General features: G+C 62.9%; 2 protein-coding genes across 2 annotated transcripts; both read left to right on the top strand.

Moving 5' to 3' along the window:
• Positions 1-1,081: 1,081 nt before the first annotated feature.
• SHC2 (SHC adaptor protein 2) lies at positions 1,082-5,049 on the top strand (the record flags this gene model as incomplete). The annotated part of the gene is given in 13 exon segments (XM_080634093.1): positions 1,082-1,139; positions 1,142-1,659; positions 2,125-2,195; positions 2,535-2,595; positions 2,776-2,895; positions 3,007-3,060; positions 3,213-3,264; positions 3,420-3,546; positions 3,622-3,802; positions 3,883-3,949; positions 4,040-4,207; positions 4,294-4,595; positions 4,921-5,049. Coding segments are annotated over 13 exon segments (1,908 nt in total).
• Positions 5,050-10,016: 4,967 nt separating this feature from the next.
• On the top strand, positions 10,017-15,071 carry C2CD4C (C2 calcium dependent domain containing 4C; the record flags this gene model as incomplete). Its single annotated transcript, XM_080633822.1, has 3 exons — positions 10,017-11,254; positions 11,393-11,549; positions 14,781-15,071. 3 exons carry the CDS (start codon positions 10,017-10,019, stop codon positions 15,069-15,071), a joined length of 1,686 nt encoding a protein of 561 aa, XP_080489948.1.
• Positions 15,072-23,575: the final 8,504 nt, after the last annotated feature.

Below are 23,575 nucleotides of genomic sequence, written 5' to 3'. Positions count from 1 at the left end.
TCCCATTGGCTGCTCCGCCCCTTCCCTTTCGGCCGAACGCATCGTTGATTGGCTGGGAGGAGGCAGAGGGATGCGGTGGGCGGGGCTTACAGCCGCCTCGGCGGGGCGCGGGGCATGGCGGGATGCGCCGGTCCCCCCGGTCCTCCCCCGGGGAGGCGACACCGGTAGCGGTTCCTCCTGTGGGTACCGCAGGGGCCCGGGGCGGAGGGGACGGGGCCTCCTTATCGCTATGCAGGGACCCAGCACAGAGCCCCTGACCCGGATCCCCGCCGCTACCGGCTCATCTCGGTTTATCTCGCTCCGTACTCCCGGTGTCCCGGCTGGAGGCAGCTACAACCGGTCCCTTCCCCGAACCACCGAGAGGTGGCGGGGCACAGCCGGGCTTGGGGGCTCGGTCCCTCAGGACACTGCGGCAGGGGAGCGGCCCCGCCCGCGCCCCCCTCCCGTTATTGTTCACCCCCAAAGCTGCGGAGTGACCCCGAGTGCGGGAACCGGAGAGCGGAGCTGGCGTGAACCGGGGCCCGCGACCGCCTGCGAACCGATTGGGAACGGTCCCCGGGGAGCGGGCGAGGGACCCGGAGCCTTCCCTGGGGCCGCCCCCGGGAACGGGCACCCGGAGCCGCCTGCACCGGGAGCCCCATCAGAGACGCCCCCCGAGGGGTCGGTGGAGCCAGGGCCCGTTCCGGTGCTCTGCGACAGGTTGAGAAAAGAACCGAGGGCGCGGAGAAGCGGCTCCTTGCCCTGAGTTACCGATCGCACTTGCGGCATCCACCGGCCGCTGCCCCGGGAGGCACCGAGGAGACGGCGAGACAAAGGCGGCCCCCGGTGAGGCTCCGGTGGTGCCGGTGCCAGTTGAGGGGCGGGGAAAGGTCCGGCCGGCCTCGTCCCCCGCTGTCCCTGAGCGCCGGGACCGCGCCTGCTCTTCCCGGGGCTCCCGCAGCCCCCTGGGTGCCTCGGGGGGAGCAGCGGCACCGGGGCCGCCGGAGGGAGCCGGGGTGGGGCGGCGGGGGCCGGGAGGGCGCAGGATGGAGGATGCTGGGGCGGCCGGGGGGGGCCGGGGCGGCGGCGGAGCGCTCGCACCATGACATCAGCGCGGCGCGGCCCCGGGGGAGCGGGCAAGGGGCGGGAGCCGGCGCGGCGGCGGCGGAACGGCAGCGGCGGAGCAGAGCGGCCCCGGGCATGCTCCCGGAGCCCAAGTATGACCGCTTCCGCGACGAGCCGCTGACCGCCCCTATGCCGTCGCCGGTCCCCGGGCCGAGCCCCGCGGCGGGCGAAGAGCCCGAGCCCGGTACCACCTTCTGCGCGCTGCTGCCGCGGATGCCGCAGTGGAAGTTCCCCGGTCCCGGCGGCTTCCTCGGTCGCGGTCCCTCCGCCGGTACCGGTGGCGGCCGGGACCTGTCAGCGCCGGCCCGGGCGGGCCCCCCCTCGGCGCTGGCCGCCGTGTTGGCCGCCTGCGAGCCGCTGTGCCCCGCCGCGCCGTGCGCGCTGCCGGCGGGCGGACGGGCGCGGGGGGCGGCGGGGCGGACGGCGGCGGCGGCGGGGACCCGGCCGAGCGCGGAGGAGTGGAGCCGCAAGGGCAGCTTCATCCGCAAACCGGCGCAGGGCTGGCTGCACCCCGACGAGCGGGTGCTGGGGCCCGGCGTCTCCTACATCGTCCGGGTAAGTCCCACCGGAGCCCGACCCCGGTGCCGTGACCGTGGCCAAGGGGATGCGGAGGGGTCCCCGGGCATCCACCCCCGGATTATGTCCCCGCAGCCCGGCCCGTGGTGTCTGGATCATCCTGGTGGGGATGCCCTCCCCGCACCGGCTGTGGGGGGGGATGCGACCAGGGGGGGTTCAGGGCCAGGGGATAGCCTCGGACCCAGAAGGATTCAGTCCCTTCAAGGGCATCGTGAGCTGTAGCGCCGAGATGAGTTTGTCGGGTCTCAGCGTGGATTCTGGGCATGCAATGGGATCGTTTGGGGCGGTGGACAAAAGGGTGCTGGGTGACCCCTGGAGCTGGCTTGGAGGGGGCCCTTCTCACTGACACTCAGCTCTTCCTCTCCCCTCCTCTTCCTCACCTGCCCTGTGCTGGTGGCGGTGGCTGGAGGAGGCTGCTCTGACCGTGTCCCCCCCTCCCCATAGTACATGGGGTGCATCGAGGTGCTGCGCTCCATGAGGTCCCTCGACTTCAACACCCGCACGCAGGTCACCAGGTACGGCCCCGCGCTCATCCTGCACTCCAAAACCACCCCTCCGGGGCCCTGTGGCGAGGCGGGGGGGGACACAGAGGGCCGAGGGTCCAGAGCAGGAGCCCTGCCCCACGGATCTACACTGCACACAGGGCGATGACGAAGGGCACTGCTGCGGATCAATGGGTGGAAAGAGGAGAAGGGAGGTGGCCCTGGCCGGGATTACGTACCGCGGCCGTGACGTGGGGCAGCGCTGCGGGAAGGCTGCAGTGCCCGGGACTGTGGGGCTGATGCCCGAGGGCAGCCGGGAAGGGGCTGGTGGGGTTCTGGAGCAATAACTGGGCCCGGGGCTGTGGCTTACAGGGAAGCCATCAACAGACTGTATGAAGCGGTGCCTGGCGTGAAGGGCATCTGGAAGAAGAAGGTGAGTTTCCACCCGGTCTGTCCCTGCCTGTGCTCCTTCCTGGGGCAGGGTGCTGAAGGTGCCTGCCTGGTTCATGGGGCAGAACTTGGGGTCTCTTGGGGCAACCCCTTTTCCTCCTTCAGCCCAGGAAGCCTGGACCCAATGGGCTGCATCACCCCCATGGTTGTCTCTCCCTGTCAGGCTCCCAACAAAGCCCTTGTCTCCATCCTGGGCAAGAGCAACCTGCGCTTTGCTGGCATGAGCATCGCTGTCAACATCTCTGTTGATGGGCTGAACCTCATGATCCCCACCACACGCCAGGTCAGAACCGTCCCCAGGGCTGTGGCACTGCCACCTCCCAGCCCTCTGCCGCCAACTGGAGAGCTGTCGGCCCCCCTCTAACCCCTGCCATGGGCCATGTTCCCCCCACAGATCATTGCCAACCACCACATGCAATCCATCTCCTTTGCCTCCGGTGGGGACACGGTGAGACCCTGAACTGCGGTACCCAAAGGGGGTCCCTGGCCTGTGGCTGAGCCAAACTGATCTCAGGGCAGGACGTGGGGCTGGGGCCCATCCCCTTGCCCCGGGGCTCCCAGCCCTGCTCCAGCTCCCTTGAGCTCCCTTTGTGCTCTCAGGACACCACGGACTATGTCGCCTACGTCGCCAAGGACCCCATCAACCAGAGAGGTGACGCTGGCCTGGAAGCTCTATGGATGAGGAGGGATGCACTGGGGGCGGGATGAAGGCTGGAGGATGGAGGGATTCCATCTGGGGGGTTACAAGGGGCAGCACCCAGAGGGGTGATGGGAGCAGGGGGACACATCTGAGCCATCTGTCCACAGCCTGCCACATCCTGGAGTGCTGCGAGGGGCTGGCACAGAGCGTCATCAGCACGGTGGGACAGGCCTTCGAGCTGCGCTTCAAGCAGTACCTGCACAGCCCCCCCAAGGTAGTGGTGCCCCCGGACAGGTAAGGGATTGGGGGGGGGGCAGCCCTGGCGCTGAGCCCCTCAGGGTGTCCCCGGCTCACCCGTCCCTGCTGCAGGGCGCTGGGTGCGGAGGACTCGGCCTGGGGGGAGGAGGAAGATGCGGCCGAACACGATTATTACAACAGCATCCCCGGGAAGGAGCCGCCCCCGGGCGGGCTGATCGACTCCCGGCTCCGGCACGGCCCCAGCATGGGCCACGTCCGCACTCAGCCCTCCGGCTCCATCCCCTCCAGCCAGGTGAGTCCCCCGGGGGTCGCTGCTATGGGGGTCCCCAGCACAGGTCCCCCCACAGCACCCTCACTGCTTCCTCTCCCCAGGCCGGGTTTGCAGGCAGGCGAGACCAGAGCAGCCAGCCAGGGCCACCCTGGGACCTGGAGAGCCAGGGTGGGTACTGCTGCGGGGGGGACCCGGTCAGTGGGGGGGTCCCTATGGCTCTGCCCTGCTTGGGCTGGTGGTGATGCCCCCTCCTCGCAGGCCAGCCTGGGGATGGGTACCTGCAGGCTGACGGCCACCCCTTGGGACCACGGGACTACGAGGAGCACATGTACGTGAACACACAGAGCCTGGATGCCTGGGAGCCGGAGGCAGCAGCGGCTCGAGGGGTGCCGGAAGAGAGCCCCAAGAAGGACCTCTTTGATATGAGTAAGGCACCACGCCGGGTCGGTGCCCATTGCATGGCCCCAGCTTCATGCCCTGGGGGGTGACATCCCCTTACCTCGGTCCTACAGGGCCATTTGAGGATGCCCTGAAGCTCCATGAGTGCATTGTGGGGAGCAGCAGCAGCCCCCCCATCGAGGACCAGTGGCCGAGCCCCCCAACGCGGAAGGCTCCCATTGCCCCCACTGAGGAGCAGCTCAGGCGGGAGCCATGGTACCATGGGAAGATGAGCCGGAGGGATGCGGAGAGGCTCCTGCAGATGGATGGGGACTTCCTGGTGCGGGACAGCCTCACCAACCCGGGGCAGTACGTGCTGACCGGCATGCACAGCGGGCAGCCCAAGCATCTGCTGCTGGTGGATCCCGAGGGGGTGGTAAGGGCAGGGTGATGCGGATAAGGGCAGGGTGGGAAGGATGCTGGAGGCCGCAGGGTGCAGGATGGGTGATGGGTGATGGGGATAAGGGCAGGGTGGGAAGGATGCTGGAGGCCGCAGGGTGCAGGATGGGTGATGGGTGATGGGGATAAGGGCAGGGTGGGAAGGATGCTGGAGGCCGCAGGGTGCAGGATGGGTGATGGGTGATGGGGATAAGGGCAGGGTGGGAAGGATGCTGGAGGCCGCAGGGTGCAAGGCGTGGGCAGGTTGCATGGGGACCCTGCTTGCCGGGGTTCAGGAGCACCGTGGCCCCCTAAACCCACAGGTGAGGACCAAGGATGTGCTGTTCGAGAGCATCAGCCACCTCATCAGCCACCACCGGCAGAACGAGCAGCCCATCGTGGCCGCCGAGAGCGAGCTGCACCTCCGCCAGGTCGTGCAGAGGAAGCAGTGACACCGGGGGTACGTGAGCCCCCGACCGCGGCCCTGGCACCGGACTCACCCCAGCCCCAGGGTAAAGCCAGGGCCCCCCCTGCGCTCCCCTCCTCTGGTTGTGCCCGGTCCCGCAGCCCGGGGTCAGGGTCCCCATTCCCCTCTCCATGGTCCGCATGCGGCGTTTTTCCCAGCTGGGAGCCGCTGTGGCACTGCCAGCCCCGGCCCCGGCTCCATCCCAACACAAGGAGGTGGTCTCTGGACTGTCATGGAGCAAACAGGGTTGGGGCTGGTGCCAGGAGCCTCATGCCAGGGTGGGATGGGGTGAGCAGGCTTGGTGCGTGCATGTGTGTGTATCCGTGTGTGTGTATCCGTGTGTGTGTATCCGTGTGTGTGTGTATCCGTGTGTGTGTGTATCCGTGTGTGTGTGTATCTGTGTGTGTGTATCCATGTGTGTGTGTATCTGTGTGTGTGTATCTGTGTGTGTGTGTATCCATGTGTGTGTATCCGTGTGTGTGTATCCGTGTGTGTGTGTATCTGTGTGTGTGTGTATCTGTGTGTGTGTATCTGTGTGTGTGTATCTGTGTGTGTGTGTATCCGTGTGTGTGTATCCGTGTGTGTGTGTATCCGTGTGTGTGTGTATCCGTGTGTGTGTGTATCTGTGTGTGTGTATCTGTGTGTGTGTGTATCCATGTGTGTGTATCCGTGTGTGTGTATCCGTGTGTGTGTGTATCTGTGTGTGTGTGTATCTGTGTGTGTGTATCTGTGTGTGTGTATCTGTGTGTGTGTGTATCCATGTGTGTGTATCCGTGTGTGTGTATCCGTGTGTGTGTGTATCCGTGTGTGTGTGTATCTGTGTGTGTGTGTATCCGTGTGTGTATCTGTGTGTGTGCGTATCCGTGTGTGTATCTGTGTGTGTGCGTATCCATGTGTGTGTGTGCATCCATGTGTGTGCATCCATGTATGCACATCCATGTATGCATATCCATGTGTGCGTATCCATGTGTGCGTATCCATGTGTGCGTATCCATGTGTGCGTATCCATGTGTGCGTATCCATGTGTGCGCATCCATGTGTGTGTGTGCATCCATGTGTGTGCATCCATGTATGCATATCCATGTGTGTGTATCCATGTGCGTGTGCATATCCATGTGTGCGTATCCATGTGTGCGTATCCATGTGCGTGTGTGCATCCATGTGTGTGCATCCATGTGTGTGCATCCATGTGTGTATATCCATGTGTGCGTATCCATGTGTGCGTATCCATGTGTGCATATCCATGTGTGCGTATCCATGTGTGCGTATCCATGTGTGCGCATCCATGTGTGCGCATCCATGTGTGCGCATCCATGTGTGCGCATCCATGTGTGCGCATCCGTGTGTGCATATCCATGTGTGCGTATCCGTGTGTGTGCATCCATGTGCGTATCCATGTGTGTGCATCCATGTGCGTATCCATGTGTGCGTATCCATGTGTGCGCATCCATGTGTGCGTATCCATGTGTGTGCATCCATGTGCGTATCCATGTGTGTGCATCCATGTGTGCGTATCCATGTGTGCGTATCCATGTGTGCGTATCCATGTGTGTCCATCCACGTGCGTATCCATGTGTGTGCATCCATGTGCGTATCCATGTGTGTGCATCCACGTGCGTATCCATGTGTGCGCATCCATGTGTGCGCATCCATGTGTGCGTATCCGTGTGCCTGCACAAGTATGTGAGGAGCACCCTTACCCACCAAGCCGTGCCTCTTGCCCAGCGCTGCTGCTCAGGACCCAGCTCCCTGCCTTGGTCCCCCTCCTCTGCCAGGACATTGGGGGGGTGCCCCTATCCCCCATCAGTGCGGGCTGCAGCCCCTGCCCTGTCTCTGCTCATGGGGCTGGGTATCCCTGTTGGTCCCACATTTCCAGCTGGATTCTCCTCAGGAGCGGCTGCCATGAGGGTTCCCGGTGGCTCCGAGCCCCCGCATCCCTCCCCAGGCTGGGGCTGGGATGAAGCTGCTGTGGGGAAGGTGCAGGGCAGGGGTTTGCTCCTGGCTCTGGCTCTCCAAGGCTGGAGACGTGTCCCAAGGCCCCTGGGACACCCCTGCTTCTCCTGGCGCTTGGGCAGGTTTTTATGGCATTCACAGCCCTTGCCCAGCGTGCCTGGGGCTCGCGCTTTGGAATACGTTTCTAATTAAACCTGGAAATGAGGAAGGTGCCTGGGTTCTTCCTGCTGCGATTGGGCTTCTCCATCCAGGGGCTCAAAGGGGCTTGGACGGTGTCTCCATCACCACCAGCTCCTGGTTAATCCCACATCGGTGCTGGCAGCCTGCTCATCCTGGCCAGTCACACTTGTCTCTGCCCGTCCGCATCACTGTCACCCTTCTGCACGTGGATCACCCCCCCAGCTCCTAGGGGTGCTGGTCCTGCACAGCATCTCCTGCCTGCACCCAGCATCTCCCAGCTCCTGCTGCCCGCAGCCTCCATGGCTCCTGCCATGACCAGGCTGGCACCGAGCAGCCCAAGATGTGTTGTCACCAGTCAGGAGCATGGTGGCCGGTGCAGGGAGAGCCGGCACATAGGGACGGTGCTTGCTTGGCATCAGTGGAGGCAGGAGAAGGCTGCCCCAGTGCTGCTCGGAGGTGTCCCAAGCTATCTCCATGGGTGCTGGTGGGCAGGAGGCTCCCAGTGTGTCCATTCCCACCCACCTCGGAATGGTGGGTTCCCTCTGCGCCATCGTTGGGATGGTGTTTTCCAGGATGCTGGGCTGGTGCTGACTGAGTCAATGGGGAAAACAAGCCCCTCAATACAGGCCGGTAATGAATGTGTAATTTTCCATTGATAGTTGAATACCTCCAGGGATGAGGCGCTGCCATCTCAGCTGCTATTTTTTGTCATGTAGTAATGCGTCTGCAAGGATAATTGCGCCGTTCCCTCAATAGCAGAGGCAGGAAAAGGCAGCGAGAGCCTGGACTTTTCTTCTTTTGCTGCCTCAGAACAAGCCCACGTCTTTGCTGGCTGCTGCTGGCTCTGGCCCAGTCCCTCAGCCCCAGGGATGCTGCTGAGACCTGTTCCTTCCTGGCATCCTCCACTCCTGAATCCACAGAGAGCCCTGGGCGAAGGGGGAGATGAGCAAGGAGAGGAGCCCCTCCCGGCTCTGTGCTGCCGGGTGCAAGCAAGGGGCCAGAGCCCGTTTTGGAGACCCTGGAAACCTGCTGGCTCTGTTTCTGTTTCAGCCCAGCAGCTCCCACCGGGAAGGGATGCTCCCAGCACAACCCATCCCCATAAATGCAAGCACCCATGTGAGCTCCCGCTGTGAGTGTGGGGTCTTTCCTGCCTTCCCTCCACTGCGAACTGGGGCATTTGGGACCTTTCCTGCCTCCGACCTGGAAGCACTGCCGGGAGCTGGCCCCAGGCCTGCTCAGTGCTGAGAGCACCCCGGTCCCCTCGGCAGCACTGGCCCAGCTCCAGCTCTTTGTTATCTCCAGGGAACTCAAGCATTTCTGCACCGTGTTTACTCACCGTTGTGCAGGGTGGAGGAAAGGCAAACATCGGCCTTTTGTTCCCCTTCCCAACAGCCTCGGCTTCCTCTCCCAGGGTCCATCTGCCTCTTCCTCCCCCATGGGACTCAGGACTCAGCTCCCCACAGCGCAGAGCCCAGGGTCCAGCCAGGATGCTGCCATTCCTCTTCCCCACCACTGGCTCAAGACATCTCTGCCCAGACCCCTCCAGGTCCTGGCTGGTTCCGAGTCATAGAATCATAGAATCGTTAGGGTTGGAAAGGACATTCGCATCCTCTGGCTCCCAGCCACACCACCGGCCTCCTTTTATCAGCTCAGAGTCAGGATGCAGACAGCTGAAACCTCCCACCTCTTGCAGTCACTGCCCAGTCGCTGCAGCAGCCCCCGCAGAAGATGCTTGGCATTCCAGGCTCTCCTTCCAGGCCACCATTCCCAGCCTTGGGATGACGGTGCCGTCCCTGCAAGCCTGACAGCATCCATAGGGTAGCGGCCAGGAAGGAGCGGCCACAGGCCCCTGCCTGTGCCACCATCCTGCTCTGTGCATCCCTGTCCCCAAGGCCATAAATCATGCGGTGCCTGGGCTGGAGCTGCTCACCCGCAGCACCGGGGCCTGCAGTGATGCCCCTGGGGCACTCCTGACATGGTGCCCCCGTGTCTTGCCCCAGCGCTGTCCCACCAGGTCCTTGTGGCAAGGGTGACCCCCAGCTCCTCCAGCCACAGCATCAAACCACTTGATGCGCTCGGCGAGTCCTCCAGCTCCGAGCGCTTCCATGGACTCAAAGCCCGGAGGGGATAGCGGGATGCGTCCGGCGCGGGGGGGACACGGCTCCATGGCGCTAACCCTGCTCCGCGCTGCTGCCGTCCCGCTCCCACCCGCACCCAGGCTCGGGGCCGGTTCCATCCCAACCGCGGTGCTCCCGTGGGCAGCGGGGCCGGGTGTCCCCGCACCCCCGAGCATCAGCGGCCCGGGGTCGCGGTCCCGGTCCGGCGGGGCTCGGTGCGGGGAATTGCGGGGGCGCCGCGCTCGGAGGATTACGGCGGCGGCGCGGGGAAGGAGCGGAGCCGCCGCTGCCGCCGTATAAAAGCGCGTTCGCGTCCGCCCCGCCCGGGCTGCGGCGGCAGCGGCGGCTCCGCTCCAGGTGCGGCGGCTCCGGCAACTTCCCGCTCGCGGTGTCGCTCGCTCGCTCCGTCGGTTCGCTCCGGTCCCGTCCCCGCGCCCTGTCCCGCAGCGGCTTCCCCGTGCGCCGCGGCCGCTCCGTCCCATCGCGTGCCTCGGGCCGGCGGGTCCCGGCGCCCATCGGCGCCACCGGGTCCTTCCCCGTCTCTTCCCGTCCTCTTCCAGTCGGCGGCGCCGGTTCCCCCCATCTTGTCCCCCGTCCTCCCGGGTCCCGGTCTCCCGGTACCCGCCGGTCGCGCTTCGGGCAGTCGGTCCCCGGTGACGCCGGTGCCCCTCCGGTCTCTTCCAGCCCCGCAGCCGGCAGCAACATGTGGCTCCTGGAGCGGCTGCGCGGCGTGGCCGAGAACGGGTCCCGTGGCGCGGGGCCGGAGGATTCCCCCCGCGGGTCCCGCTACAGCAACGTCCTCACCCCCGACAAGATCCCGGACTTCTTCATCCCGCCCAAGCTGAGCGCGGCGCCCGCCGAGGCCGAAGGCTCCGAGCCCCCCGCGACACCCACCCTGGGCCCGTCGGCCTCGGAGCAGGACCTGGCCGGGCGCAAGCCCCCGCGCAGCCCCCGGGCCTCCAGCCGTCCCCGTGCCCGCCACATCATCCAGATCGAGAGCGCCGAGGACTGGACGGCCGAGGGGGGCTTCGGCACCAACGTGGACCCGCAGGCGCAGACGGCCATGTCGCTGCCTTATGTACCCAAGGCTCAGACCTCCTACGGCTTCGCCACGCTGGTGGAGAGCCCCCACACGCGGCGCAAGGAGTCCCTGTTCCACAGCGAGCACAGCAGCCTCTGCCCCTCGCCGGCCACCTCGCCCAGCGCCCAGCGCAGAGCCAAGCTTAACGGGGAGAGCGGCTCCCGGGCGCCCGCAGACCTGGGCGCTGCTCTCATGCACCCCGGGCGCTACTTCAGCGGCGGCGAGAGCGACACCGGCTCCTCGGCCGAGTCCTCGCCCTTCGGTTCCCCATTGCTGTCCCGCTCCGTGTCCCTGCTGAAGATCTTCAGCCAGGAGAGCCAGTCCAAGATGATCAAGCTGAAGCACTCGGTGGCCCGCAACAGCTCCTTGTCCACCGACGACAGCTCGGCCGACACCAGCCCCAGCGCCCAGCGCCGCTCCCGCAGCGCCCCGGCCGGGACGCACCCTCCGACCGCGCTGCTGCCGCTGGACGCGCCGCGGGGCCGGGATCGGGAGCAGAGCCTGAGGCTGAGCCGCGGCGGGAGCCTGCGCCTGGCCGCTGAGTACGACCCCTCTAACGCCCGCCTGCGTGTGCGGCTCGTCTCCGCCGAGGACCTCTACGATGCTCTGGTCGACGTGCGCAGCATCAACTGCTGCGTCTCGCTGTGCCTCAACCCCGGGAAGCTGCAGAAGCAGCGCAGCACCATCGTCAAGAACAGCCGCAACCCCGTTTTCAACGAGGACTTCTTCTTCGATGGGCTGGGCCTCGGCCACGCCAGGAAGATGTCCCTGAAGCTTAAGGTGGTCAACAAGGGCAGCAGCCTTAAGCGGGACACGCTGCTGGGGGAGAAGGAGCTGCCGCTCACCACCCTCCTGGCCTTGTAGGTGCTTGCTGCAGCCCCGGAGGGAGACTTTGGGGGGAGCCGGCCCTGGCCCCCTGCCCTGCTGGAGGTGTGTGGATCCCCATGCGGATGGTGGCACTGCCAGGGGCTCTGCCAGCTGCATCCCTCCTTCAGCAGGGCAGGGAGAGCCCCTGCTCCCCCCCGCTCCCTCCTGGAGTCCCGCTATAAGCAGGGAGCCACCATCCTGTCTCCATCAGGAAGGATGGAGGTCACCTTCCGGGCTCTGCTCTCCCTGGTGCCCGCGCTCTGCAGCTGGCCAGCACGATGCTTGGAGGTGGGTAGGTCTCTGTAGCATACGACCACCTCTGCCAAAGCCCCAGCTCCTGCAGTCAGGCGATCACATCCATCTCAGCTTCAATTTAACACAAGTTTCCAGTCCTGGGAAGCACGGAGGTGACCCAGGAGCAGCCTGAGGGAGGGATGAGCCCGGTTTGGGGTTTCTGAGCCTTTCCCGGGCTCTTTCCCGGGCTCTTTCCCAGCCCTGCGGGCCTGCAGATGTGCGAGTTGCCTTGGTCTGACACCTGCACCTCCCGGGACACCCTCTCTGTGTCCCGTTCCCCCCAGCAGCATCCCTGCTGCTGATCCCTGCAGGAAACTGCTCACGGAGCTTTAGGGTCTGCCCAAATCCAGGAGTGGCGGGATCCTGCTTGTGTCCATCCCTACCTGCAGGAGGGTGATGCCAGGATGGTACCACTGGGGCTCGATGATGCTTTCCCACTCTCTGCCCTCCATCCCCTGTGGGGCTCAGGGGTGTCAGCACCCACTGGGCAGGAGGGATGTGTCCCATGGGACCACAAAGCCGCTGCGTGCAGTGGGACCTGCAGGGCTCTGCAGTATCCCTTTGGTCCCCACCGAATGTTCCCATCCTTTCCTATCCCGGCCGGAGGCACTGGGAGCCTTGTTGTTGCTTGGTGTGGCGTTCCCTGGCCTCGGCCTCTGCATGTCCCTATGGAAGGGAGCAGGATTCACAGCGCTCCCATCCCTGCCTGTTGCAGCACGCGTGGACACCCGCGCACCCGTGTCCCTCGGTGTTAACCTCTGTCGGTGGCAGTTGATGTTCCTTCCTTGTCCTTTGCAGCAGATGGCACGTTTCAGTGTTGGCTATTTATATCCCAGGCTGATCTTTCTCTGCCTGTAAATACATTCCAGGTACGCGAGGCACGGTTCTGGTAGCGCCGTGTTTGCATGTCGGGGTGTGTGTGTGCGCATTTGGGGTGATTGTGGCTGTTTGTTGAGCTTGTGGCTGAAAACAACCCGTGCAGGATGGAAGGAGCAGACACCTTCCTCCTCCATGGAGAAGCTCCCGCCTGCGGCTTCCCACCATAGCCCAGGAGCCAACATGGGGTTAGCCCTGACCCCTGAGTGCTGTGGGGGGCCGTGGGGGCTGCTGCCGATGGCCCCGTGCATGTCCCATTGGGGTGCTGTGGTCGCCAGGTTCCTGCACCTGCGAGAGGCTGATGGGACCCAAGGGAAGGGGAACAGGAGCTGGGCAAAGACTTTGGTGCTCTATGAGAGGGTTTGGGGGTGATGCACCCCCACGGCAGAGCCTTTGGCTTTGGGGAAGGGGGATGCTGAGAGCAGGGTCCTGGGATGCTCCTTAGGTTGGGGCTGGCCCTGGGGGAGACCCAAGGGCCTGGGGGTTTGTGCTGTTGTCCCCATGCCCCACCTTGGACTCAAGTGGCCATCACGGGGCCCTGGGCTGTGCTGCTGCGGTGCGGGAGCTGGGGCTGTGGCCTGGCTGGGTATTTCCTCCCTTGTAGCTCTTTTCTACTGTTCCTGCTTTGATATTTCTGTGGCTGGATTTAATGATGCATTTTTGGAGTGGAAAACAAAACTACGTCTATATTGATATACCTGGAATGGTTCTTTACAGACGACTCCCCCTTTTTAGCGCAATAAAGTCATTTCTAACACAGATGCTGGTGGTGCTCAGGCTCCTGGTTTCCTCCCAGAGATGTTCCCCTTCCTTTTCACTGCTGTGGCTGTGGTGTCCCCCCCATCCCTGCTGAATCCCCCCCCCATCTCCTTGCGCTGGGGGAGAGCGGAGCTGCACCTCTGGGGCTGCCCAGCCATGGGGCAGCGACCGTGCTTCCACATGTTGCTGCCCTTTCCCGACAGGCTCCATGTGCTTCCAAAGCTCTTTCCTGACCAGCCATGGGGTGAGGTGGAAGCAGCTCTCCTCGGGGAGAAGTGGGAATGTGGGGAAAGGAGCTGTTGTGGGCATCGCCTGTGTGGGGATAGGGAGAGCCCTTTCCCATGAGCATCCTTCCTCCTCCTTGGCTGTGCTGGTGATGCAGGATGCGATGATGGGTTTGGGCTGTGGCGCTGCCCTCGGAGGGGCTCTTTGGGGGGCAGCTGAGCTCTGACCCCACAGCAGCGCACGGCTGGAAGCGATCCCTGCTGCTTCCCATCTCCACAGCCCATTTCCCCTCCAAACCCTGGCTTGGTGTGAAAACCAACCCAATGCTATGCAGCAGCCGATGCTATGGAGCTCCCCAATGCTTCATAGCACAAGGACTGTGGGTGTCAAATGAGCTGCTCCCAGTGCATCCCCTGGCCCATCTCCCTCCCCTGCCCTGGCTGTGAGCATTCCCATTACCCTGGGATCCTTTATCCCCACTCCCATGTGCTTTTAGCCCCCTGAAGAAGAGAGGGAGGTTCCTCTCTTCACTAAATGCCCCTCTGCTGCTTTCCCCTCCTCTAATAATTTGTCATTGTGGGGAGGAATCAAAGGCCGGGAGCACTAAAACAGCTCCTCCTGCCCCCACAGGGGTAGGGGAGGCAGCGCTTGGCAGGTACCAGGCTTCTCAGCCCTGCTTTTTCTAGAGGTGTAAAGCAGCAGCCGTCCCTCATGAGCCGAGGCTGATGAAGTTGGTGCTGAACCCGAGAGGATGGGGTCAGCCTCAACGCACGCAAAGTGCCTGGGAAGTGTTCAACAGGGAAAGCGCTGGAAGCAGCCGGAGCGGGGGGGGGAAAGGGGCATCTTGTGGGGGAAGATTTAACTCTGAATTTGTAATGGATTCATTGTGGGATGGAAACGCGGCTGTTTCGCACGCTGGGGTCAGGCTGGGATGAGCCTCTCCACTGGGAGCTGGCTGGGAGGGAGCAGGGGGATACATCCCCTCCGCACAACGCAGCCCCGCTGAGGGATGCTCCAGCCCTGGGAGCCTTCCCATGGCCGGGGTTTGTCTCCATGCACAGGGACCTGCAGGATCCCCGCAGGAAACTGAGGCTGGATGCGGAGGAGCCGGTGGCAGCCGCGCATTCACCTGGTTTGATGCACACACGGAGCTGGGCTATTTTTAGTCCTGTTTTTCCACAACGGGAAGGACTCAACTTGTGAGAACATTGCCTGGAGCTCACTCAGCAGCGGTGGGAGGCACAGGAGGGGCTCAGGGCTCAGCCACAGCCGGGGTGCACGGCAGGGATGCGGCTTCCCAGGGGTGTCCCCACAGAAGGACCCCATCCCCGGTGGGTCCCCACAGTGGCTCCATCCCCACTCCAGGTTTTGGGTGCTGTTGAGGATGAGGGAGCCCCGATTCCCGGCTCCCCTCCCCCCCGGCATTCCCAGCCTGTCCGTATCCATGTGCCCCCCCTCCCCCCCCCCGCGACCCAGCTGCCGATTTACCGGTTTGGTCAGAAAAAGCATCTTCCCGTTGCCTGGCAACGCTCGGCCGCCTGGTCCAGCGCCGGGGGCGGGCTCCGTGGTGGGGGGGGTGGGTTTAAGGGGGGCTCCTCCTCACCTGCAGCCCTCACCGGGGCTGTTCGGGGCTGGTGGTGGGCCCGGTGCATGTGAAGCAGCAGCAGGGTTTGAGTTGCCAAGGCTGGGGGGCTGCGTGATGGCATTTGGGGGGTGCAATCCCCCCTCATTGCGCTCCCAAGGCTGCAAACCCAGCAGCAACCTGTTGCCTTTCTGCTTCCTGCAGGACACGATACAGGCTGGTGAATGGGTGACTGCTTCTTGCCCTCAGATGGGACAGGGTGACAAAACCCTGGGTTCCTCTTGGAGCGAGACCCCCACACCCATCACCCCCCAACCTCCCGGGGCAGTGATGGGGGACCGGTGACTGTGGTGTGGTGGCCATTGCCACCAGCAGTTGTGCTGTGCCGTGGGGGTCCTGTGCTGGACCTCTGGGATGTGGCTCTGGACAGCCAGGGTTGGCCATTGGGATGTGCTGGGAAGCAGTGAGCGTGCCCCAGCTGCAGGAGAGCATCGGCCTCCCCTGATCTCCTCCTTGGCTTTATTGTGAGCATTTGTCTTCCATGGCAGTGTGTCTGGTTTAAAGCGGAGAGAAGAGACTCCCACTGCTCCTGGGAGGAAAACAGAACTTAATTGAATCCCACAATCCCTCATAGTCACATCAGGTGGGAGAGGAAACCAGAGGAGAGTGATTCCCATTCCCCCTTGTGCTCCCATCCCCATCCAGGGGATATGGAAACCACTCCCCTCCGGGCTGGCAGCAGGGACAACCTGCGGCTCCTCCTTGGTGGGTCTGTAGAAGCCATGGGGTGGAAGCAGCAGCTCTGGGGTGTCCCCAGGGCTCTGCCTGTCACCGCCAGCCCCAGGGCACACGTTTCGCTTTGCTCTCCTGCTTTGAGGCTGTTAATCCAACAAGAACCTGGGGCTAGATCCTGCCTCCGCAGCCAGGGAACAGCGGTGAGCGGATGGGAAGTCAAAGGCATTAATGCAAACCCCTGGAGCTGCGTGGCTCCGGGGATGGATGAGTGCGAGGGCAGAAGCTGCTCTGTGGGGTGAGGGACGCCTCCCTGCCTCTGCTCGCTCTCTCCAGTGCCCTGCTCCTCACTGGCTGCCTGCTGGAGCTCCAAACGCTGCCTTCCAAACGTTTGCAAAAATGCCCCAAAGCATCAAACAGGCCCAGGTGGGAGGCAAAGAGAAACGGCACAAACAAAGACGGGAGGATGCGTTCAACGCCAGCAGCCGCCGGCAAACACGCGAGTACAGCGCAGGCGGCGTTCGGGGCCACGGGCTGTGCCCAAGGGCTGGCTCCTGTGCAAGCGGGGCTCGGGCTATGCCATGGGGAGCCCCCGCAGCACCGCGGTGGGAAGGGCTGGGAGAGGCTCTGGATGCAGGAGCGGGGTGCGAGGCCGGGCTGAGACCGCCTCTGCCATTGCAGCCCGGTGAGGCTGGACACAGAGCAGGGAACTCGCCTGGCATTGCCATGGAAATGGAGATAATGGAGCGGGGAGGGCCGGGAGCTCCGGCAGCCGCAGCTTGACAGGGAGATGCCTCCGGCCACCATCATCTGCCGGCGCAGCGCTGAGAGTTCCAGCTCAGTGCCCAGCACAACGCATCCCCTGCCTGGATGGCAGCAAACACGTCCCTGCGGCGGGTGAAGCCCTCAGCCCCCCTTGTACCCACGACAACGGCAGAGGCTGCACCGGGCAGTCCATAAAAATGCCTATTGAAACCCTTCAACGTCCCCTCTGTCAGGTTGGGATGAATTCCCATCCGCAGCTCCCGATCCAATGCAATTGCCAGCTGAGATTGCTGTAATCACTAATCTTATCAAGCACATCAGTGTGGAGTGAGAGCACTGCAATTAGCACGGGCAGGAGCCGCAGGTGAGCTGCTGCTCGGGGAGTATTTATGTCACTTGTGCCAGGGGAGGATGTGCTTGATTGGTGCTTGCTGGGGCTGAGCTTTATCCACTCCGGGCTGGGTGGGATGAGGCAATGCCAGAGCCATGGAGCTCTGCAGGAAGCCGGCTTCTGCTGGGGAAGGATTTGCCTTTCCTGCTCCCCATCACCAAGGAGCCAAAACCCCCGAAGAAGAGGGTGAAGAGTCCTTGAGCAGCGCTGCTGTGCCTTGGCTTGGCACAGGAGATGAATGTCGGCCTTAATCCTGGCTTTCCTGGCTCCATCCCAGCCCTGCTTGGGTCCCCTCGCTGAGCTGATGGAGATTTGGGTGCTGGTGGCCTGATCCCCAGCAAAGCATCTTCCTCTGCAAGGCCATGGGGGAGGCAGCTCCTGCTCCTCATCCTCCTACAGGCAGCACAGGGGGGACCCGCTGGTGTGCACCCCCCCCGGTGTGAGCACCTGCATTACAGGGCCCCAGAGGAGCTGTGTTGGGGGCACTGTGTCCCCCAAACCGCAGCAGATGGGTATGAACCTGCTCCTGATGGACAATCTCTTCCCTTCCCACCAGCACTGGCTGCCTGCCCACAGCATTTCCAGGCACAGCCGTTGGGTGCTGGGAGCTGCTTTGGCCACGGGGACCATTTGCTGGGTGCCATCGGCAGCTCCATGCCCATCCCTGCTGCCACCGGTGTCCCTGCCTGTGCTGGCAGAGCCCAGAGAGCAGGACCAGGATCAGGCTGGATGTGGCTCACAGGGCTCTGCCCATTTGTGGTTTTGCACCGGGGGGGGGGGCCTCAGCCCTGGGTACCACCGATGCCAAAGAGGGGCGCAGGGAGGTGGGGGGTGCTTGGGCATCACCAGGAGCATCGCTGATCCCTGTGCATGCGGGTACCCCCCGATGGCACGCGTTTGGGGGTGTCGGGGTCCCCCCCCTCGCCGCAGCTGCAGCGGCCGTAGGGTGGTGTTGCACGGGCACCTACCAAAAGCTTCTCACTTCGCCACCCCCAGCCGTCTGTCGCTGCTGACACTCCCTGACAGGAATAAACTCCAGCACCCACCATATGTTTGCTGCTTCTGCTGCCTGCGCTCACTTGTTACTATATATTTCCAAAGCCTCTGTTGGTCCCCAGTGGCGATGGGGCTGTGGTGATGGGCTGTGGGGCCAGCGGAGCTTCTGGCATCCTTGTGGCAGATGGGGCTGTGTAGGAGCTGATGTGCTCTGTAGGGAGCCGGAGGTTTCCATATGGATCCGGTGGCCCTGGGGCTGGGCAGAGCTCAGCACCCCCGAGCTGGAGGTGGTACCCGGAGCTGATGGCATGAGCTGTCCCCTGAGTCCTTCACTGGGATGGGGACGTGAGCCCTGGGTTGTGCTGGTGTTCGCAGGATGGTCCCAAAGGAAAACAGCCTTCCAGTGTCTGAAGGGGGCTACAAGGATGCTGGAGAGGGGCTCTTCATCAGCGACTGTAGCGATAGGACAAGGGGTGATGGCTTCAAACTGAAATGGGGGAAGTTCAGCTTGGATGTAAGGCAGAAGCTCTTCCCTGTTAGGGTGCTGAGGCACTGGCACAGGGTGCCCAGAGAAGTGGTGAATGCTTCATCCCTGGCATCCCATATCCCATGCAGAGCTCTAATTGCACCATGCAGCCTTGACTCCTGGTTTGAATTGCAGCCTAAGGAGGCAGGGGCAGCAGGAGAGGAAAACACGGAGCTGCAGGGAAACACATGGGGAAAGAAAAGAGCATTTACTGGTGACTGATGTGTCCGTGGCTCTGTCTGTATGTGCCACAGCACCACAAGAGGGGAGCTCTTCCCTGCACTTGGCAAGCGGAGCAGAGTGAGGGGAGCAGATCCTTCCTGGGCCCGTGCTACTTCCCTGTTATTATTAACTCCTGGTGCACAAAAGCTGTCCCTTTTCCACCATTCCAGAGGGGATTTTGCCTGTTGGCACAGTCAGGGTCATAGAATCCCAGCCTGGTTTGGGTTGGAAGGGACCTTAAAGCTCATCCACCTCCAACACCTTCCACTGGAGCAGCTTGCTCCAAGCCCCTGTGTCCAACCTGGCCTTGAACACTGCCAGGGATGGGGCAGCCACAGCTTCTCTGGGCACCCTGGGCCAGCGCCTCAGCACCCTCACAGGGAAGAGCTTCTGCCTAAGAGCTCAGCTCAGTCTCCCCTCGGGCAGGTTCAAGCCATTCCCCTTGGCCTGTCCCTACAGGCCCTTGTCCCAAGCCCCTCTCCAGGTTTCCTGCAGCCCCTTTAGGCACTGGAGCTGCTCTCAGGTCTCCCCTTCAGGAGCCTTCTCTTCTCCAGGCTGCCCCAGCCCAGCTCTCTCAGCCTGGCTCCAGAGCAGAGCTGCTCCAGCCCTTGCAGCATCAGCATGGATGGGGCAGGCGAGCGAGGATGCGGATGTGGGGTTGGGGACAGGGATACCCCAGCCCAGCCCAGCACCATCCTGCTCTCTGCCATCAGGGTGTCCCTGTGGGCAATCACGCAGCTCGGATGTGCTGCCCGGGCTTGTCTTCCCCACAGCACAGGCTGGGATCTCCCTCCTGAACTCATTGACTTTGAGCATCTTGGTAACCGGCGCTTGCAAACAAGCCCGAAGGAACAGCAGCAAACAAGCCCGGCGGCAGGAATGCGGCCTCATCCCACACTTCGGATCCCCCCTGTTCTCCCCCTTCCCTCCTTTGCCAAAGGGATTGAAGCTGCTGTACTAAAACCAGTAAAGAAAGCAAGCTGTAGCCCCCACCTTGACGCAGGCACCATGGCAACTGGATCAAGGGGACACCTGTACATTTCCATTCCAGGCTCCCACTATCTCAATAGACAGAGCAGCGCTAATTAAAATCCCAGCACCAACAGCAGGAAAGGAGGGAAGGAGCCCAGGAGCGGGGCACTGGGGTTCAGAGCACACCAGCACTGATGGGCACTGGGGGATTCTGCCCAAGAGCTCAGCTCAGTCTCCCCTCGGGCAGGTTAAAGCCATTCCCCTTGGCCTGTCCCTACAGGCCCTTGTCCCAAGCCCCTCTCTGGGTTTCCTGTAGCAGGGCTGGATCCTGCTGTGGTGCCTGCATGGCCCTGGCACTGCCTGCACCATCCAGGGAGCTCCTGCATGTCCCCCATCACCCCCATCACCCGGGCAGGCCCCAGCATCCCCATGCACATTTCCTGGGCTGGTCCAGCACTGATGGTGTCCAGGAGCCATAATCCTTGGGGATTGGGCTGGATTGGGTGGTTTTAACCATTTCCCCATGTTCTCCCACCCGGCATGTGACACTCAGCAGGAAAAGGCAGGCATTGAACCACCATCTCCCTGCGGAAAACCGTCTGGTTGGTGATGGATGGGTCTCAAATCATTCCTGGCCTGAGGCAAAAGCAGGGGCTCACATCAGAGGGACGGCTGGGGCCGGAGCCGGTGTTTTTCCCAGGAGGCTGCTTGTTTTCTCCATCCAAGCCATGGAGGATGCTCAGCAGGAGCTGTTCCTCCTCCTCCTCTCCACCCATCCCCGTGTGTTAAGGGATGCTCCATCCCCAACCAGGCCCTGCCACGGGGCTGCAGCACCAGGGGCCGGGTGAGCGCCCTCATCCCCATCCCTGCCCGCTCAACTTTGGGGAGAAGAAAATTCCTCGTTTCCATGGGAACCAGAGCAAGGAAAGTTTCTGGGGCTGCGGCTGGGATCGTGCCCGCGGGGAGAGCGGCTGGGACCCGCATTTGCCCCCTTGGGCTGCCCCATTCCCACCTCCTGCACCCCGACAGGTGCCCAGCGCAGCCTGGGGAGCGCCGGGGCTCCTGGCCCCCCCTGCGGGGCTGTGGCAGGCGCCTTCTGACATTGGCTCAGCCGCGGCGATGGCTCCGATCTGCTCCTCTCCTCCCTGCACGCTCTCCCCCGAGGGGAAAGCTGCTGCTGGGAGAGCAGGGGAGGGCTCCGGCAGCATCAGCGTCGCTGTGTGTGGGGCTGGAGGGTCCCAGCAGCACCGGGCTCTCCTCACTGGGTCCCCCCCACCACCCAGCAACCGGTTGGCAGGGCCTGGATGTCGGCAGGGGCAAAGATTTGGGGCAGCTTTAGGGGTCTCCTTCCTCCTTCTAATTCCTATCTCCGGGACACTCAGGACGTGGAGAGCAAAGGCAGCAGCTCCCTGTGGAAGGGGCACCAGGACCTCTCTGAGGGGCTGCCCCCCCCCCCGGGACATCCATCCTTCTGCATCCCTCCCTTTGCCGCTGGGTACCAGGTGGATCCCATCTCCCTCCTTTGCCCCCAAGTGTTTGGAGTGGATTTGGGAGCAGGATGTGATGAGCAGAGCAGACACTCCACAGCTTGTGGGGCCTTGGGATGCTTCTGGGGCTTCCTGCTGGTCCCCAGGGCACCACCCCCCTCTGCAGCCTCACAGGATGAGGCCAGGACCCCCGAGACCCCTCATATCCCCTCCCCAGACCTTGGAGATTGCCTGGAGCAGGGGGTTAATGATGCATCCAGACAGAGCCTGACCTTTCCACCTTCCAGCTTCACCTGCAGCTCCCTTTTCCCTGCCATTATCTGCATGGATGCCTGTGGATTTCATTTCCATATTCATGGTGCTTTAATGACCATGTAATATCTTTATGTTCTGCAATTAAAGGTGGAATCTTTCTTTTGTGGGTCCCCGTCCCCCCCCCCTTCTGCAGATTAGCATCTGCACAGGATCATTTGTGGCATCTGAGCAGAGAAAGGGGAGGCTGGGCTGGAGGGAGACGGGGTTAATGAAGCCTCAGAGAATAGCTCCACCACCAAACATCCTTCTTGCCATTGAAACCAATGAGGGTTGGGAGAGAGCAGCTCTGGGCCACCCTTCGGGGCAGCTCCTGTGGCTTTTGGAGTGATCTGAAGCCATGGAAGCACACACGTGAACACACGTGGCTCAAAACGGGCATCAAGATCCAAAGCATGACTGAAGTGCTGCTGGTGTCACTGGGGGTGAAGGAGGGTCCCGGGCTGCATCCCACCCCAATGGGACCCTCAGAGCCTCTCCACCACACAGTGTGTGTTCTGTCCATCCCCCAGCAGGCAGCACCGGGGTGGAGAGGTGCCCTGGAGCAGGGCAGGGACATGGAGATGGAGAACTCATTCCAGCTCCTATCGCTCCATCTCCATTCCCGGAGCTAATGGGCATCTCTGCCGGCTGCGCCATCCCCTCCCTGGGACCCTAATTGGGTTTCAGCCCTGCGAGATGGATGGGGCTGGGCTGAGAGCGGAGCAGGGAGGAAGAGGAGGAGGCAGACACAGATCCCCCCTTGCCCTCCATCACCTCCTGCCTGCAGGATGCCCTTGGGAGCCCTTGTCCGAGGCGGCTCCCATCACCTCGTGGGGTGGTTGCTGGGGACAGGCAGCTCCCTGGAGCCACGGGCATCCCCATGGAGCGGAGCTGGGCTGTACCCAGTGGGTGGATGGTGATGCTGCAGCCCTCCCCGCCCAGCTCTATGTGGCTCCTCGCAGCCTCCCCCTCCTTTTCCCTCGGTCCTTTTGAAGCTGCAGCTGTGAACAAGATGTTTGTGAGGCTGAGGCGCATTGAATAAAGATGGGGCTGCAAAACACCTTCTCCCAGGGCTGCTGGCTGGGAAGGGCAGTGCTGAATTCATTGGGAATGCTGCCAGGCGCTGCGGGAGCCTCAGCCCGGGCAGTTGGAGCAACACGTGCTGACACCCCACAGACATGCGTGACCACCCGTGTCCACCCCGTGAGGTGGCCACATCCCATCAGGCCACAAGTGCCTGCAGAAACACACGTGAGGGACCCTTGTCCATGCTGCACCCACCCCACAGCTCCTGGGGGGCTCGTGGGATGTGAGGCTGGATGCAGGATGTGAGGATGGAGCAGGGCAGGATGGTCAGGCTGCTCCCTCCCAGTCCCACCACTGCATCCCGCTGCTCCAGAAGGATGCAGGGCTTCATCACCCTCTAAGGCTGACAGGCACCAGGATGAATGAGTCCCTCATCAGCGCTGCTTCATTCAGCTCCCTCCTGGAGTCAGCAGCTCGGGGTAACACGTGGCAGCATCCGAGCTGTGCCCATGGCAGCAGGGCCAGGGGGTGCTCACAGCACTTTGCCCTCAGCCTGTATTTCAAATACAGGACCTTCCCTGGATGCAGGATTGATCCCACCAACCCCATGGCAAAGGGGCCATGGAGGAGGCTGCAGTGTGGGATGGTCAAGAGGGCACCCCATGGTGAGAGACCATGGTGCATCCTGCTTGGTGCAGGAGGGGCTTTGCGCTGCTTTGCCGTTGTTCCCTTGGCTCCAGCTCCAGGCGTTCCCACACCAGCAGAGTGTGCTCGAAGGAAGCAATCATTCCCTGCCTGCTCTCCTGGCGCTGGCCTTGTGGGAATGTCGACATCTTGAGATGGATTTGCCATCCCACCGCTGCGCGCTTGGCAGACACGAGGAGCTGCAAAGCCTTCACTTGCCTGTTGGAACTGCCACATCCCAGCTTCCCGCCTGTACCCACGATGCCATCCTGTATTCCAGCACCTGGGATGGCTGTTACCTGACCTGCAGGGCTGATCCCTGGCAGATACATCAGAATTCCCAGTCCCATGGCAACGCCATCAAATCAGTTTGTCAGGATGGGATTGAGGGTGAATTTGGGAAGATAGAGGTTGCTGCAGGAGGGAGAGAAGAGGAAATAGTGTCCATTTGGGATGCTGTGCTCCATTTGGGATGCTATGCTC

The sequence above is a fragment of the Psittacula echo genome, assembly GCF_963264785.1.
Source record: "Psittacula echo genome assembly, chromosome: 24".
Classification (NCBI taxonomy): Eukaryota; Metazoa; Chordata; class Aves; order Psittaciformes; family Psittacidae; genus Psittacula; species Psittacula echo.
This window is presented reverse-complemented; position numbering and strand designations above follow the sequence as displayed.